This window comes from Phascolarctos cinereus, unplaced genomic scaffold (genome assembly GCF_003287225.1).
Source record: "Phascolarctos cinereus isolate Bilbo 61053 unplaced genomic scaffold, phaCin_HiC Scaffold_4;HRSCAF=312, whole genome shotgun sequence".
Taxonomy (NCBI): domain Eukaryota; kingdom Metazoa; phylum Chordata; class Mammalia; order Diprotodontia; family Phascolarctidae; genus Phascolarctos; species Phascolarctos cinereus.
This window is the reverse complement of record NW_027555847.1, coordinates 90646180-90662706: the sequence shown is the minus strand read 5'-3', so window position 1 is coordinate 90662706 and position 16527 is coordinate 90646180. Positions and strand designations below refer to the sequence as shown.

Here is a 16527-nt window from a genome sequence, read left to right as displayed (position 1 = left end):
AATATATAAAGTACATAAATACTATGTATTCCATATAATATAAATATATGTATATACATAACACATATATGTAGAGCAATGCATACATATATCATATTGTAGAAGTATAAAGTAATTTGCGCCTAGTAGGGCAATAAAAACCAAAAGGTCAAGGAAGGGCTTGTGCATAGGAAGTAGCTAGCACCTGACCTGGGCTTTGAGGGAAGCCAGGGATTCTAAGAGGTCGTCCAGACGTGGTGGACCACCCCAGAAGATGAAATGTCATCAGAAACAGCAGGTAGGGTAGTTTTACTGGAATGGAAAGGTCATGAAAGGCAATAATAGGAAACCAGACAAGAGAGGTAAATGAGGGGCTTTAAATGGCAGTCTGAGGGGTTTTTATTTGATTTTAAAGAAAATAGGGACCCATTACAATTGTTTGAATGGAGGGGTGACCTGATCAGAGCTATGTTATAGGAAAATCAGTTTGGCAGCAGTATGAAGGCTGCATTGGAGAAGGGGGATATTGGATGCAAGTTAACTAAGAGACTATTGTCCAGGTGAGAGGGGATGAGGGTCTGAACAAAGCTCTTCATGATCAGGACCCTACCTTACCCTTACAAGCTTATCTCACATCTTTCCTGCACATACATCCTGTGCTTTCGTCTAAATGGACTTCTCACACTTTCCCAAACAAATCCTATGTTCTCCCACCTCCCTGACCGTACTATGCTGTGTCCTATGCCTGAAATAACCTCCCCACCTCCACCTTTTGAATTTCTAGCTGGCCTTTAAAGCCCAGCTAAAATGTCCCCTCCTTCAGAAAGCCTTATTTGATCTCTCAATTAGTAACTGCCTTCCCCCTTGGACTTCACATAACACTGTGTAACTCTCTAATGTATTTATCAAACAATATTTAATTCAATTCAAGAAATATTTATTAAGCTTTATTATGTTTAGGGCCCTCTTTTTACTGGCTCCTAGGAGAGATACAACATTTATACAAGTTTTGACATTCAAGAAGGTGTCTACTAGGGAATTCTTCACACAGAGATGACTATGATACATAATAACACATGATTAGTGGATTAGATGCAAAATACTGTGTGAAACTGAAGGAGAAGACAGTTATTCCTAACTAGGGATTCAGGGAAGGCTTCCTGGAGGTGGTGTTGGGGAAGGACTTCCAAGGCTGAATGGTAATTTGATAGGTGAAGAGAAAGAAAGGGGGAGGAATACATTCTAGTCCAGGAGTAGGGAGCTGAAATGGGAATGTAAAGGGGATGAAAAGTAGCCCAGAATGTATGCAGGAGAGTAGTGTGAGATATAACAAGTAGCCTTGCAAAGAGCTACCAGCCTGGATGTTGGGGTTTTATAACAGGTGTGAGGGAGAAAGATGGGCCACAATGTAGCTGTTCTCGTACTCTTTTTCAGTCCTGGGAACTGAACGACTTCAGGGGAGAATTGGGGAACACCAGCTTTTGGTAACCTTGTATGCTGGGCTGATTCTCCAGAAACAAGAACCCAAAAGGATTGGCTACGATCTAGATAGACAAAATGGCACCAATTTGAGTGCCTGACTCTTACCCAGGGCTCTCTTTCACTTCTTTCCCCCAGTGACTAGCACTGACTATGACACAGCAGCCGATGCTACAGAGACTTCTTCCTATTTCAGTGCTCAGGGCTACCTGTCCAGGTAATAAAGAGTTTCCTTTTTATCCAAAGAGCATGGGGGCTGTTGGGATGATGGTACAGGCACCCAAAGAGCTAGAAAGCTAGGGCTTTGGAGACTCCTGTATAGTACATTATGATGAGGAGGAGAAAGAGGAGGAAGCAGAAGGGGAAGAAGAGGAGGAGGACGAAATCCCACCATTTTAGTTTCATAGATTGATGGACTGTCAGAGCTGAAAGAGGCCTTAGAACAGAGAACACAAAGAAGGAGGAGCAAGATTTTGGATTTTCTCTCAACTCTCCATTCGTTATACCCGTGATTGGAGTCCTGGAGATTTCTAATGATACAGCAGAGTGTGAAAAAGTGTTCAGAGAGAAGAGGGTCTAATCTGGAATATTATCCTCTCACCCAGGCCTAGCTCTACTTGTCTGCCCCAAATATGGCCTTGGGGGTACCATTCACTTCATTCGTTCATTCATTCATTCTTATGTTGATGCATACATGATCCCAGTAATGCTGGCACTTCCTCCACTGCCCAAAAAATCAAAGTCCACCACCATCTCATGCCATGCAGTTCTTATTCATTTTCTCCCATTAGTTCTCCATGGGCAGGAGAGGGGAGTCTTTCTAATGGGCTAGAGGTCTTTCTTGGGTTCTTTTAATTTATCCTAGGTACCAGTGCCACAGATAACCAGTGCATGCCCCTAATAGCTAATAAAAAAAAAATGCATCCCCCAGTGGCTAATGAGCTGGTGATGGGTTTCTTTCTACTTAGCTAGGCTGGCCCTCAGGCAACAGACAGTCAGTCATCAGAATCATACTCATAGCTTCTCCATTTTGGTAGAAACCGTTCTGCCTGTACAGTCTTTGGAAAACCAATGTCACCTCCATGCTTCAATGACCCATCAGAGAAAGAGTTAGTTCATTCATTCATTTAACAAATATATGTCCCCGAGTCAGTTAAGTGATAGACAAGAACTTATCCCTGACGATATGGTAAAAGCCCCACAGCTTCTCTGCTCCATTCTTATCACCTCCTCCCCAGCCATGACCACGCTAGCCACCCCTTCCCCAATTTTCTGTTTCTTTTCCCTCCCGGGTCGGGGTGGGGGGCACTTCTCTGGATTTCCTCCTGTGACCCTTTCTTATGAATCACCCATCAGTCGGGAACAAGAAGGTACAGAGTCAACTTCGGAGGAAGGGCAGCTGCCCCAAATCCTAGAAGAGCTCCAGGACATCAAGGTGGCCCCCGGTGCCCGGCTGGCTAAATTCCACCTCAAAGTGAAAGGTGAGGCTGGGACCTCCATGGTAGGGGTGGTAAGGGAAGTTTTGTCTACTCAAGGACTCCAAGAAAGTGTGAAGGGAGATTCTAGGGGTCTGGCTTTCTTCTACTGATAGACTGAATTTTGACCATCTCTAACCTTCCAGGCCAAATGCAGCAGATGGCCTTGGCCATCCTCTCATGTAAACTGTGTGTAAGGGATTTTCTGATTTGTAGGTGAAGTGAGAAACTGCTTCCTGGGATGATGCAAGTGGGGACAGAGAGACTCTCCCAACCCCCAAAATCTTACTCTGGCTTACCCTGCCCTAAAATTCTACCATTTCCATTTTGTAGACTATCAGAGACGAAAGGAACTAGAACACAGAATGGCACAGCTAAGAGGGACTTTAGAGCTCATTTAGTACAATACACTCATTTTTACAGATGAGGGGACTGGAGTATAGAGAAGAGAAATGACTTGTCCATGGTCAAATAGCCAGCCTTTATTATTGTTCTTAATAATTCCTCCTCAAAATTTTAAATGAATACTTATTGATTGATTATAATACCCCTAGTGGCTAGTAGGGAAAATGTTGATAGAGGAGAGAAGGGTCTGTGCCCCCTTTTCCACCCACTGTCCTGCTTTGATAAACATCAGGTGACTGCCCCAGCTCTTAGACCCTATTCTCACTAGGGCAGCATTTTTAGAGACCCACTTCCCTCCCACCCCTGCCCCTAGATATGGTCTCTCAATCTGCTCTTTCATTTCAGGGTACCCAGTGCCTCGCCTCTACTGGTTCAAGGATGGGCAGCCCTTATCTACCTCCTCCCGGATCCTAAAGACTGATAAGAAGACAGTTCACACTCTGGAAATCCTCAATGTCACAAAGGAAGATGCTGGGGAGTATTCTGCCTACATCAGGAATGCTACAGGCTCTGCCTATTCCTCTGCCCGGCTGCTGGTCCAGGGTAAGCTAGCCAGTGCTGGTGCTTTAACACCACCTGCACAGGGCCTTTGGCCTGGCATAATGCTGTCACTGCTTGTCTTCTTAGAGAGGAACATATACACGTGTGTGTGTGTGTGTGTGTGTGTGTGTGTGTGTGTGTGTGTGTGTGAAGTCTTTAGCATGGCTGAAGACCAAAAGTGGACTCATGTCTAACAGCAGAATTCCCCTGTTAGAGTCTGTTTGGCAGTCTGGATGCCTCAGGGTCCCTTGACCACACTTAGAGTTGTTACTCAGTCACTCAGTTATGTCCCGCTCTTCGTGACCCAGCAGACCATAGCATGCCAGGCCTTTCTGTCTTCCACCATCTCCCAAGGTCTGCCCAAGCTCACATGCATTGTGTACTGTCCGTGGAGTTTTCTTGGCAAAGATGCTGGAGTGGGTGGCCATTTCCTTCCCCAGGGGATCACCTTTTGTCAGAACTCTTCATCACGACCTGTCTATCTTGGGCAACCCTGCATGACATAGCTTATAATTTCATTGACCTGTGCAAGCCCCTCTGCCACAACAAAGCGGTGATCCGTGGGGGAGGGGAGTGTTCACTAAACTAAACCATGCTACTTCCCTCTCATCACTGTATCCCACCTGCACCAATAAAGGGAGTGGGGGCCATTTGGGGAGATATATGTTCTTGACTGCATTTCTTCTTCTTCTATGTCATTATCAAGGTCCCAATGAACCAGATAAGAAGATAGATTCAGGTAAGAAGAAAATCCAGTGGGCAAAGAAGATAATAGATTTAATTCCACAAACATTTATTAAGTACCTACTGTATGCAGATCCCTGTGCAATGCATTGAGAGAGGTATAAAATTTAGAAACAAAGTCCCTGTCCTCATGCCATCCTTAATCTAGCGGAGGGGAAAGAGCAACACAAATAGGGATAGGAATAAGGAGAGATAGAGTTAAGGATAGAGATGGGGGAGGGGGCAGCTAGGTGGAGCAGTGGACAGAGAACTGGCCCTGCGGTCAGGAGAACCTGAGTTCAAATCTGGCCTCAGACACATAACACTTACTAGCTGTGTGACCTTAGGCAAGTCACTTAATCCCACTGCCTAGCCAAAAAAAAAACCACAAACAGAAAAAAGGACGGAGATGGGAATAAGGATAGAGATAGGGGTAAAGATAGGGATAGAGATAAGGATAAGGATGGGGATAAGATCTACCCAACACACTGGAGGCCTTCTTCTAATTCTCTTAACATTCCATGGCTATCAGTACTATGTTTGGGCCATCCATCTGTTACCCCTCACTCTCAATACCTGTCTACCTTAACACAATCTTTCATGCCACTTCCCGGGGCACCATCTTTAGCTACATGCTGCTCAGCATACTTACACCCATCATACATCTTTTTATTGCCCTTTGAATAACCTGCTCTGCCCTCCCCCCCCACACACACACACAGAGTAAAGGGAATAATAAATGAAAAAAATACAAATAAGCGAGCACTAAGTCCTGGTGTTTCAGACTAGAAGTACAGACTAGGAGTTTAGCGGAGGGGAAGATTAAGCAGAGCCAGGATCACTGGAGAGAACTTCTCTGAAGGGGACTTGATCTGAGCCTTCAAAGACAGGAGGAGTGGAAGGTATAAAATTAGCTTCTGGATTTGAGCAGAGAACATTATCATTGCTGCTGAAGCTTGGAAAAGGGAGTTGTGGGCTGGAGCAGTCTGGGAAGGCTTCCTGGAAGAGGTGGAGCCAGACAGGAAAAGTGAAGCCATTCCATTGATCTTCTTCTTAGAAGGCTTACCTTGCCAACTGCTGTTTTTCTTTCCAGATTTCCACGAACAACTTGTGCCTCCAAGGTTCCTAGAAAGATTTACCAATAAGAAAGTGAAGAAGGGCTCTAACATCACCCTCTCGGTGAAAGTTGAAGGTAAAGGAATAAGATGAAATCTCATTTCTCTAGCACCATGTGATTTATATCTACTTTCCTTCCAACAGCTTTGTGGAGTAGATAGTGCTTTACCTTTATTTCACAGCTGATGAAACTGAGTCTCAGACAGGTCATGTGACTTTTCCAAGGTCACACATATAGTAATTGACAGTCATACCTATTAGAGAGCTCTTGACCTCATCGCTGTGATCAAAGTTCAGGTGGAGTCTGGATAACTAGGACCTCAGGGCACTGTATAGGCCTGTTCTCTAGTCTAAAGCCATCCTAGCCTTTTTGGGGATATGTTCCTGCTTGTCTATGTCATCCCTAAAACATGGTGCCCAGAATTGAACACAGTACTCTCCCTGGGGTCTTATGAAGACCATAGGACAGAAGAACCATCTGTGAGCCTTAAACTGCTATAGAAATGTGAGTTATTACTGTTAATTGAGTTGACTACAAAATGCATAAACTATATGGGGATTGGTGTAGCAAAGCACATGAAAGACCTGTGTAGATTCAATTACAAAGTGCTTTGAAGATATCTTCTTTGAGCCTAAAGATAACTCTGTAAGTCAGGCAAGGGCAGAGATCATTAGCTTTGTTTTATAGATGAGGAAACCGAGGCACAAAAGGGTTGAGTTAGTTGCCGAAAGTCACAAAGAGCCAGGATTTGAACTCAGGTCTTCTGACTCCAAATTGATTATTCTATCCATGACACCACATGCTCCTTAAAGAAATAAAGAACAACTTAAGTAGATTGCCACAGTTCCTGGATAGTAGTAACTTAATAAATGTTTATTAACTATGACTATAACTGGAGAAACATTCAGCGTTCATGCCTGGGCTGTGCCAATGTAATAAAAATAACATTACCAAAATTATATACAGTTTTAATGCTATACCAAATTATCAGAGGGATGTTATACAGAACTCAATAAAATACTAAGAAGATCCACTTGGGTTTGACGTGAGTTGTTTTGATGCCAGGGGAGTTATTCTTTCACGTGTGTCTCCCACAGGGCAGCCGCCTCCGACGGTGAACTGGCTAAAGGAAGAAGCCAATGAAGATGTCCTGTGGATCCGAACTGATACTCCAGGCTACAAGGTTGCCAGCTCCAACCTTCAGCACAGCCTCATCCTCCTGGACATAAGGAAGCAACATGAGGGTTCCTACACATGCATTGCCACTAATGGGGCTGGGCAATCCATCTGCTCTGCTACCCTGAAAGTCACAGATGGTGAGTCCAAGTTGCCTAGCCAGGTCAGGTAGCCGGGTTAGGAACAGCCGATGTTGGGCAGCTAGGTGGCGCAGTGGATAGAGCACCAGCCTTGGAGTCAGGAGGACTTGAGTTCAAATCCAGCCTCAGACACATAACACTTACTAGCTATGTGACCCTGGGCAAGTCGCTTAACCCCATTACCTAGCAAAAAAGAAAGGGGGGGCAGCTGTCCCCAGGTGAAGCCTTAAAGGGCAGGGGAAAAGGAGGGTAGGTTGTAGTAGAATACCAGCATTGCAGCCCCCAAACAAGAGAATAATGTAGTGTCATAGATAGAAAGCTCAGTTTGGAATCAGAGGACCTGGGTTCAAATCCTGGTTCCACGTGATTTGGGGCAAATGACTCAATCCTTTTGTGCTTCAGTTTCCTCATCTCTAAAGCAAAGATAACAGTCTTTGCCCTTGCCTGACTTACAGTTATCACGATCAAAGGAGAGATCTTCAAAGCATTTTGCAAACTATAAAGCTTTATAAAATGACACTAAGCATTATTATAAAGACAGGCAGTGAAAGTGGATGGCCTATCCTTCGTCAGCTAACTTATCCATGTGGGACCTCGGTGCCACAAAAATGCTGCCTCAGAAATGAGTTCTACTCCATGGCTGGGCTGGGACCAAAGTAGCTCTTCGTTATGGGCAATGCTCTGGGGAGGAGAAACATGTCAAAGCTCTTGTTGCCTTGTTTTCCCCTATGCCCTCCCCCAAGGCCACTCTAGCTAGAGGCTGCCACCCTAGGAATGATGCTCCGCCTAGCCGAAGAACAGAACACACATATGAGCTCCCATCAGTGTAGTCAAGCTGTGCATGAATGTGATGCTCACGTGAGCAGGTCTCTACTCAGCCTTCCTCAGTGGGAGAGGTTATGATTGACTGTAAGCTAAACATAAAACAAAAGCACAATGTAGCTGCCAACACACCAGATGTGGTCTGGTCTTCTGAAGAGAGGCTATTGTCCAACATAAGAGATGACAGTGCCATTGTCCTCTGAGCATGCTCTGTCTGGGGCATGGTGTCCAATTCTGGGAGCCATGTTTCAGAAGGACATTGATAAGCTAGAGTGCGTTCTGAAGAGGGTGACCAAGATGGCACCATCCTCTGCTGAACAGGAGGAGACTGGAAGCCATGTCACAGCAAGATGCTAGAAGCAGCTGGGGGGTGTAGTAGATAGAGCTCTGACCTTGGAATCTGAAGATCAGAGCTCAAATGATGAAGGTGATTTGGGATCATAAAGAAGGCCAGAGACCAGTTTGGGAGAGGAAAAATTGGGAGGACTTGAGGAGAAGATGAATGGCTTGTGCCAAAGGAGGAAAAGGGCGAGAGCTAAAGTCTGAGAACCTGAACACAAGATCTGGAGGAGGAAAAGAACGTGAGCAGGACATAAAGAGGAGAAGTAGGGGTAGAAGGAAAAGGCGAAGAACCTGAGGAAAAGGAGAAGCTGAAGGAAAAGAAGACTCCCACCAAAGGAGGGGGTATAGAGAAATAAAGATTTAGGAGGGCATGACTGTTCCCTTCAAGCACCTGTGGGGTAGCAGGTACAATAGGGGTTAGGCCTATTCCTCTTAACTCAGAGGAGAGATCTCAGAGCAAGCAATGAGCGGAAATAGCAGGGAGGCAGATTTTAGCTGCCCTGAACAAAGACCTTCCTGACAACTGGAGCTGCCCCACAGTGACTGAGATGCCTTAGACGGCAGTGAAGTCTCTCTCACTAGGTGAAGGCTCTTGTAAGGGGTGTTGTAGAGGGAATTTCTGCTCAGGTATTAGTGGGAGTAGATACACTTTGAAGTCCCTTCTGTCTCCAAAATTCTATGTGGAACTGTAGAAAGTACCCAGAAAAGAGCGTGGGCATGCAGAAAGCCTTTCCTGTGTCTGGCTGTGGTCCCTGAGGACAGCTTAGCCAAGTTCCCCTCACTCTATGTAGGTCTCAGCCGCCCCACTAATGGTAATAGCTTCTTGTGATCTCTTTACAGCTCCGGAGACAGATAGGGCAGCTAAAGGGCAGAAGAAAGTCACGGAAGCCCTCATTTCAAACCTCCTGCAGGGGTGAGTGACAGCCCATCTTCCTGAACAGAGAACCAAGGTCATGTTAGGGATGGCTCACCATCCTGGGGAAGCATGACAAATAATCTTTCTTCTACTTTCTTGTCTAAGTTGTGGCCAGAAGGTGGAAGATCCTTCAGCAAATCATTTAAGCTCTCTAGGCCTCAACTTCCTCATCTGTAAAGCAGCTAGGTGGCTCATTGAGTAGAGTACTGGACCTGGAGTCAGGAAGACTGAGTTCAAATCCTGCCTCAGATATTTACTGGCTGTGTGACCCTGGGCAAGTCACTTAACCTCTGTCTGCCTCAGTTTCCTCAATTGTGAAATGTGGATAATAATTGAGCCTACCTCCCAGGGCTGTTGTGAGGATCAAATGAAGTGATATTTATAAAAGTATCTAGACAGTGCCTGGCACATAGTAGGTGCTTAATATGTGCTTGTTTCCTTTCTTCCTATAAAATGAGAGTCCTGAACTAGATGATTCCTAAGATTGCTTCATTGACATGACATATGACATTTATACACACACATATATTATACATATTATACATAGTATACACACACACACACATACACACCCCTATGTATAGCTATAATCCTAAGCTAGGTGGAATATAGTATACACATGTATATGGTTCTTGTGCTTATACATGTGTAACGATGTGTGCTGTATTGTGTGTATTACTACGTGCGTGAGTATTGTGCATGTATATTATGGCTCATGTCTAGAAATAGTACTGTCCAGTGAAAAGAGCATTGGACTGGGAATTAGTCCTGCCTGCAAATTACTTAGCCAGCCCATAATTTCCTCATTTATAAAATGAGGGGTTGGACCTAAAAGTCTGTTAGGCCCCTTCCAGCTCTGACAGTCTTTTCTAATAGCCCTTCCATCTCTGATGTTCTGTGCTCTGTAAGTCCCTCCCAGCTCTGATAGTCTATGTCCTAACATTCCTTCTGCCTCAGACATTCTGTGTTCTAAGAACCCTCCCAGCTCTGACATTCTGTGTTCTAAGGTCCCTTCTTTCTACCTTTAAACATTCTATATTCTGTGGACCCTTGCATCCTAGGCATTCCATGTTCTATGGTTTCTTCCAGTTCTGACGTGTTCTATCTTGTAGGAACCTTTCTGGCTCTGACAGTCCATGTTTAGAGATCCTTCCTGGCCCTAACATTTCTAGGTTCTATGGCTTTTATTGGGTGGGGGACTTGGAGGGGATTAGAAGGGTACAAAGTTCATAAATGTGCCTTTGACTGGTAGAATTGGCCGTGGTAAGGTTTCTAATTTTCTGGTTCCCTGTTTTTGCTCACTACCCTTTATTCTTACAGAGCTGGAGCCGGCTCAGTCCAGACATCAGAAACCACAGACTTTAACGAAGTTGACCGACCAAAGAAAGGTAGGAGGAGCAGTTGACATCTTTTACCTGGGCTTCTTATGGGACAAACAGGGTTTGGTCAGTCCATCAACAAGTAATAGCAACTATTATGAATAATAGCTAACATTTATATAGAGCTTCAACTTTGCAAAGTGCTTTGTACATATTACATCATTTGTTGAGGACCTACTATAATTATGTATCAAGAACAATTCAATCTGTTAAGTATCTACCCTTTGCCGGGCACTGTGTACTGAGAACTATGAATATAAAGAGGAAAAATAACACAGTCCTTGGGAGCTGACAATTTGATTGGATGGGGGAGGGGAGAAGGATGTGATGTGTGAAAGTAAGTCTGCTGCAAGGTAGAATGTGATTAGAGAAGAGTGATCTAGACAAAATGGTCCAGGAAATCAGAGAATTGGGAGAAGGCATCAGGGAAGCTCAGTTTAGGAGGTGGATGCTAAGCTGAGCTTGAAGGATGAGAAAGATAGAGATGAGGCCTTGCACGTGGTAGTCACTTAATAAATGCTTGTCAAGGAAGACAAGGGCCAAGGAGCTCACTTTCAGCATGTCAGGAATGCAGGCAGAATTTATTGGGGACCTACACTGGGCATAGCATGTTGGTGTTTCTGTCATAGCCTGAGGGCTCAGCCTGAGGTCTGCTGCTGTCCACGCCCAAAGTGTAGGCTGGTCTTCCTCCTAGAGAAGAACATAAAGAGGTTCAAGAAGCATGTCTTCACTCTCCAGGTTATCCAGAAGAATATTCTTTGTTTTAAAGTGAAGAAGCGGTATAACATGAAAACAGAGAAAAATCATCTAAAGAGACAGAAGGGAATTTCCCTGTATCTTGAGGCTGGAGGGTCAAAGACTGTCACGTAGAAGAGTTTGGGGAGGGAAGAACACCACTGAACACTTTGAGCTAAGAAATATATTTAAGGCTCTTTCCAAAGAGAAGGGAGCTGTGTACTCTGGAAAGGACACAACCGCTATTTCCCTACAGAATGGTGCTGGCGGCTGTGGGTTCTGCTGGTAAGATATCAATTCAGGGGTGTGCTGAAGCCAGCCCAAACAGGCTTTCAAGAGTCAATTGTTAAATTTTCAGGGTGATAGTTTGCACCTTGGAAATTGGCAGATGCAACAGATCAGGGCCAGATTTATTCTTTTGTTGACTGTCTAGACTCAAGAAAGAAATGGAGAAAATGTTAACAATGCAGATTAAATTTAAAAGTGTATTGTGCACACATTTTTTTTCTGGAGGTCTGGTTGTTAAACATTTACCAGTACACCACTGAATATCTTCCACTAAGAGCCAGAGAAAAAAGAAATAATAATAATGGTAGCAACCGACATGTGTGTGTGCGCAGAACTACAGCACTTAAAATACATATCTTATTGATCCTCACAAGAAACCTGTGAGGTAAATACTATAGTTATTATTAGCCCCATTTTACGGAGGAAGAAACTGAGGCTGAGAGAGATCATTACCTGCCCGTAGTACCACAGCCAGTTTAAGTGTCTGAGGTGGAATTGAAACCAAAGTTGTAAGGGGAATTCCTTTGGGGTATAAATTGGACCAGATGGCCATTAGGATCTCTTCCAGTCATCAAATTCTGTGATTCTGTGAACTCAGGTCTTCTTGACACCAGATCCATCATTCTATTCATTATATCATACTGTCTTCTTTGCCACTGGTGACTTACTGTTGAAGGAAACTGAGGCATCTCTTCGTGGACAGCAATAACAATAGTAGTTAGTAACAATAGTAAAGAGGCCTTCTGTCTTCCTGGGACTTGTATCCAAGATGTGACAGAGAACCTCCCAAGACTTCTTCCAGTAGATGTTTACTAGACATTTCTGGTGATTCACATGGGCCCAAATGATTGTGCCAGAAGGAATCTAGGAGGTAGTGCCGATGATTGTGGAGTCTCGGATAAGCAGGTGAAGACCTTAGGGGCATAGGTGGTGTTTTCATCACTGCTGCTGATTGAAGACAAGGGATTCAGAAGAGAAAGGCATGTTTGTAAAACCTTAGTTATGAATATGGTGCCTGAGAATTGGATTTGGATTTCTAGATCATTCCCTAAATATAGGAATTACCCTGGCCAGAAATGGAGTATAAACAATGAGAGCTGGTTAGAATATGTTTTCCTAGAGTCTTGCAAATTTAAACAAAGATCTTTAAAAAGGAAAAAGGAAGGAAAACCACCCATGTATAGCTACCAAATAGGATATAGGTTCATTGTGACCATTTTGTTTCTGTCTTTGTATCCTCAATGCCTGGCACAGTGCTTGGAACATATTTGGTGCTTAATGAATGTTTGTGGATTGATTGATTAGAAGAGTTATAGTAGAAATATCTAGAAGTTTACAAGAAACAAAATCCAAGAGAGGAATAAATAATAAAATGTAGGGCCTTAAGTGTCTGTACAAATGTACAAAAAACAAGTAACAAGCAAGAGGACCTGGAAATCCCAAAGAAGGCAAATTAGACCTTACGCATATTGCTGAAACTTTACAGGACCTAAAACCTATGGCTAGGATATGACTCTGGGAGAACATATTTTATTCAAAAGAAACACTATATGGATGAATGAATGAATGAATGAATGAATGAATGAATAATTATATTTAAAACATACTTATTACATGCCAAGAGCTAAGAATACAAATTACGAAAGTGAGACAGTCCTTTCCCTCAAGGAGCTCACATCCTTATAGAAAGAGACACCATGTACAGGGTGGTAGTGGACAGGGCAGAGTATTTTGGGCTGGGAAGTCAGAGGGATATAATGGTTATGCTTATTTGATGAGAGTTTTTAGAGGAAAAGTTGAGGGAAGGGGGTCAGGAAGCTATGTAGTGGCAGAGCAGAAGATGGCCGGAGTGAAAAGGAGGCTACATGACTTTCACAGAGTTCAGAGCTGAAGGTCTTGGGTCCTCCCAGGTATGATCTCTAGAGGTCCAGTTTGAAGGGCAGAGCAGCAGCAGGACAAAATATATCCAGGGAAAAGATGAGGATGCTTGGTCTCAGGAAGACCAGAACCAGCTTAAGTAAAAGGAAGAGCTGAAGGAGAGGAGTAGGTTAGCATTATAACTAATTAAGAAGCATTAAGAATATACACATATCTGAAGAAATCTAGGAACAAGAAGGGCTTAGCATGGGAAAACATTTAGATGAAGATCAATAAAGGGAGAAACAGAATTGATATTGTCATCAGGATATGTTATAGACTACTTCGGACAGAAACAGGAAATAGATGACAAGGCTACTTCAAAAAGTAATGTGTTTCCCCTCCCTGGAGGTATCCAAGCAAAGGCTGAATGACTATGTGCCAAGTATGTTATAGATGATTCTTATTCAAGTCTAAATGGGACTGGAGGTCCCTTCTAATTCTATAAAACACACTGTGTGTTGATGGAACAGTGAGTGAATAGATCAGTATGACTGAATCAAAGCAGTCATGTAGGAAAGTAGTAGGAGGTATTATTGGATAGGTAGGGTCCTGCTGTCACAGATTTGGAGCTAGAAGAAGGCCATCTAGTTGAATTCCCTCCAAGAATTTAGAGAGATTAAATGTCTTCCTTTAGGATATATAGTTAATAAGTGGCAGAACTAAGATTTGGCAGCCTCTCACTCTAAATCCAACACTCTTTCCGCTCCATCATGATGCCCCATTGCTAGATCACTCTAAGGTTTAAAGCTCTCTCCCTACAACTACTCTATGAATGCAAGCATTGTCACCCTCATTTTACAGATGAGGAAACAGAGAAGTGAAAAATCTTTCTCAGTATTACACAGCTAGTAAATGTCAGTCAGGACTCAAACCCAAAATTTTTGACTCCTGTCATTTTCCTACTATACCATGCATGCTACCTCTCATTGTAGGCAATGGGGGACCACTTCAGGTTTCCAAACATGGCTATGACGTGAGCACAGTAGCATTTTAGAGAGATGATGACAATTAGTATGGAATAGATTAGAGGGGAAAGATGCTACATTCAGGAAGACCACTTAGGAGATTGTTTCACTAGTCCAGGTGATAAGGACCAGGACTAGGGGGACAGCAGGAACAGAGAGGAAAGGACCAATGTGAGACACATTGCAAAGAAAGAAAGAATCAGCAGAACTTGGTGCCTAACTCTGTGTGACAGAACTTCAGAGCTGGTAGGGATCCAACCTGAACTTGAGCCAGATCCCTACGACCACATCTCAGACTATCCTGTCACTGCCTGAAGACCTCAAGTGACGCAGAACTCCTTTCCTCCAAAAGCAGCCCATTCTATTTTTGGACAGCTCTTGCTTTTAGAATTTTTTCTTATATCAAGCCAAATCCTACCTCCCTATAACCTCTACCCATTGCTTCTATTTCTGACCTCTGGGGTCAAGCAGAACGAGTCTAATACCCTGTCCACGTGACAGTCCTTCAAACACTCGGACTTCAGAGAGAATAGAAGGGATCGAAGACCACTTAGCAGTGGTGCCCTTGAGAAAGAAAGGGAAGTCTGGCGGAAGTGGTTATAGTGTAAAAACAAGCATTGAATTAGTAGGAGAGTGTTAGAAGTAGAATCGAAGATGCCAAGCTAAAGACAGTGCTGACTTACCTTGGAAGTGATGGTTGAGCAATGGGTATAAGCTGCACAGAGACGAATTTAAGCTCAAGAAAATCCTCCCTAACTATTGTTTAGTAGTTCCAGTTGTGTCTGACTCTTCATGACCCCATTTGGGATTTTCTTAGCAAAGATTTTAGAGTGGTTTGCCATTTCCTTCTTCAGCTCATTTTACAGATGAAGAAACTGAGGCAAACAGAGTTAAATGACTTGTCCAGGGTCACATAGCTAATAAGTGTCTGAGGCTGGATTTGAACTCAGGAAGATGAGTCTTCCTGACTCGAGGCCTGCGGCTCTATGCACTATGGCGCCACCTAGCTGCCCTAATAGAGCTTTCCTAAAGCAGAATGGGCTATCTTGGGAGGGAATGGATTTTCCCTTCTAGCGGTCTTCCAACAGAGACTGGGTGATCAGTTACTGGATATGTTATCATGGGGGTAACATTAAAGGAGATTCTGCTGCTGAGGTCCCTTCTAATGCTTTAAAAAAAAAAGACGACTTGGTGATTCTGTGATATATAAGTAGTCTTAAAGCCTGAGAAACATTATCCTGTCTGCCCTGATGATCCCCATGTTCTTGCTCTCTCAGGAGAACCATCAGAAACTGATGAGAGCCGAGGGCACATTTCCCTCGCTGACGTTGGAACTGAAGAATTCCTCCAGAAGTTGACATCCCAGATTACTGAGATGGTGTCTGCCAAGATCACTCAAGGTGAGCAAAGCGGACACCCTCTCCTTGAGCCCACTGCTCAAGACTGGCCCTCTGACCTCCTTTCCTAGAAAACAAGAACAGACCTGCTTTTAATTTACTGAAATGGGACCCACATGTGGTGGGATTGGAGAAAATAGTGAAAGAGCAGAAAGAGAAATATATTTCCCTCCTCTTCCCCCACCAGGATTGTGCAGAGTTGCCATCTGCCTCACAAATAACCAGTCATCCAAAGTGAATTGCTCATTTGTGCTTATTAGCAAGTTCATCTGGTCTGTGACCAGTCCCTGATTTTCTCTTGTGCCAATAGTTCTTAGCAGTGAGTCACCCATGAGCCCTCTTATGTTCGACTGAAGTCCATCTTTATATATTTATTGACAGAAACACTTCTGATTTCTACAGTTTGTAAACTCTGTCCACTAACACAGCTAGCAACCTGTCCATAACTTACATTCTTGGAGTCTCCTGAGGCTCAGAAAGGTCACATTGACTTGTCCATGATCATGCTACTAAGCTAATTGTCATGGTTGGAATTTGGATCAATATTTTCCTGATTCCAACACTCTATTCATTATTCACACTTCCTCTCTCAAAGTACATTATATTAATTTTTTCCTCATGATGGAGTTAACTATCCTAATTCTGTCTGGCTCAGGTTTATATTATCATTATTATTATTATTATTATTATTCTCTGATATTTTGAGGGATTTGTGATTTAATTCCTGCA

General features: G+C 43.5%; 1 protein-coding gene across 1 annotated transcript in view; it reads left to right on the top strand.

Moving 5' to 3' along the window:
- Positions 1 to 16527, top strand: part of OBSCN (obscurin, cytoskeletal calmodulin and titin-interacting RhoGEF) — a 303665-nt gene that overhangs the window by 191742 nt on the left and 95396 nt on the right. The window contains 9 exon segments of the mRNA XM_078152436.1: positions 1597 to 1675; positions 2815 to 2939; positions 3684 to 3881; positions 4585 to 4617; positions 5695 to 5793; positions 6816 to 7034; positions 9039 to 9111; positions 10435 to 10502; positions 15679 to 15801. Of these exon segments, the coding sequence (XP_078008562.1) occupies positions 1597 to 1675; positions 2815 to 2939; positions 3684 to 3881; positions 4585 to 4617; positions 5695 to 5793; positions 6816 to 7034; positions 9039 to 9111; positions 10435 to 10502; positions 15679 to 15801 (1017 nt within the window).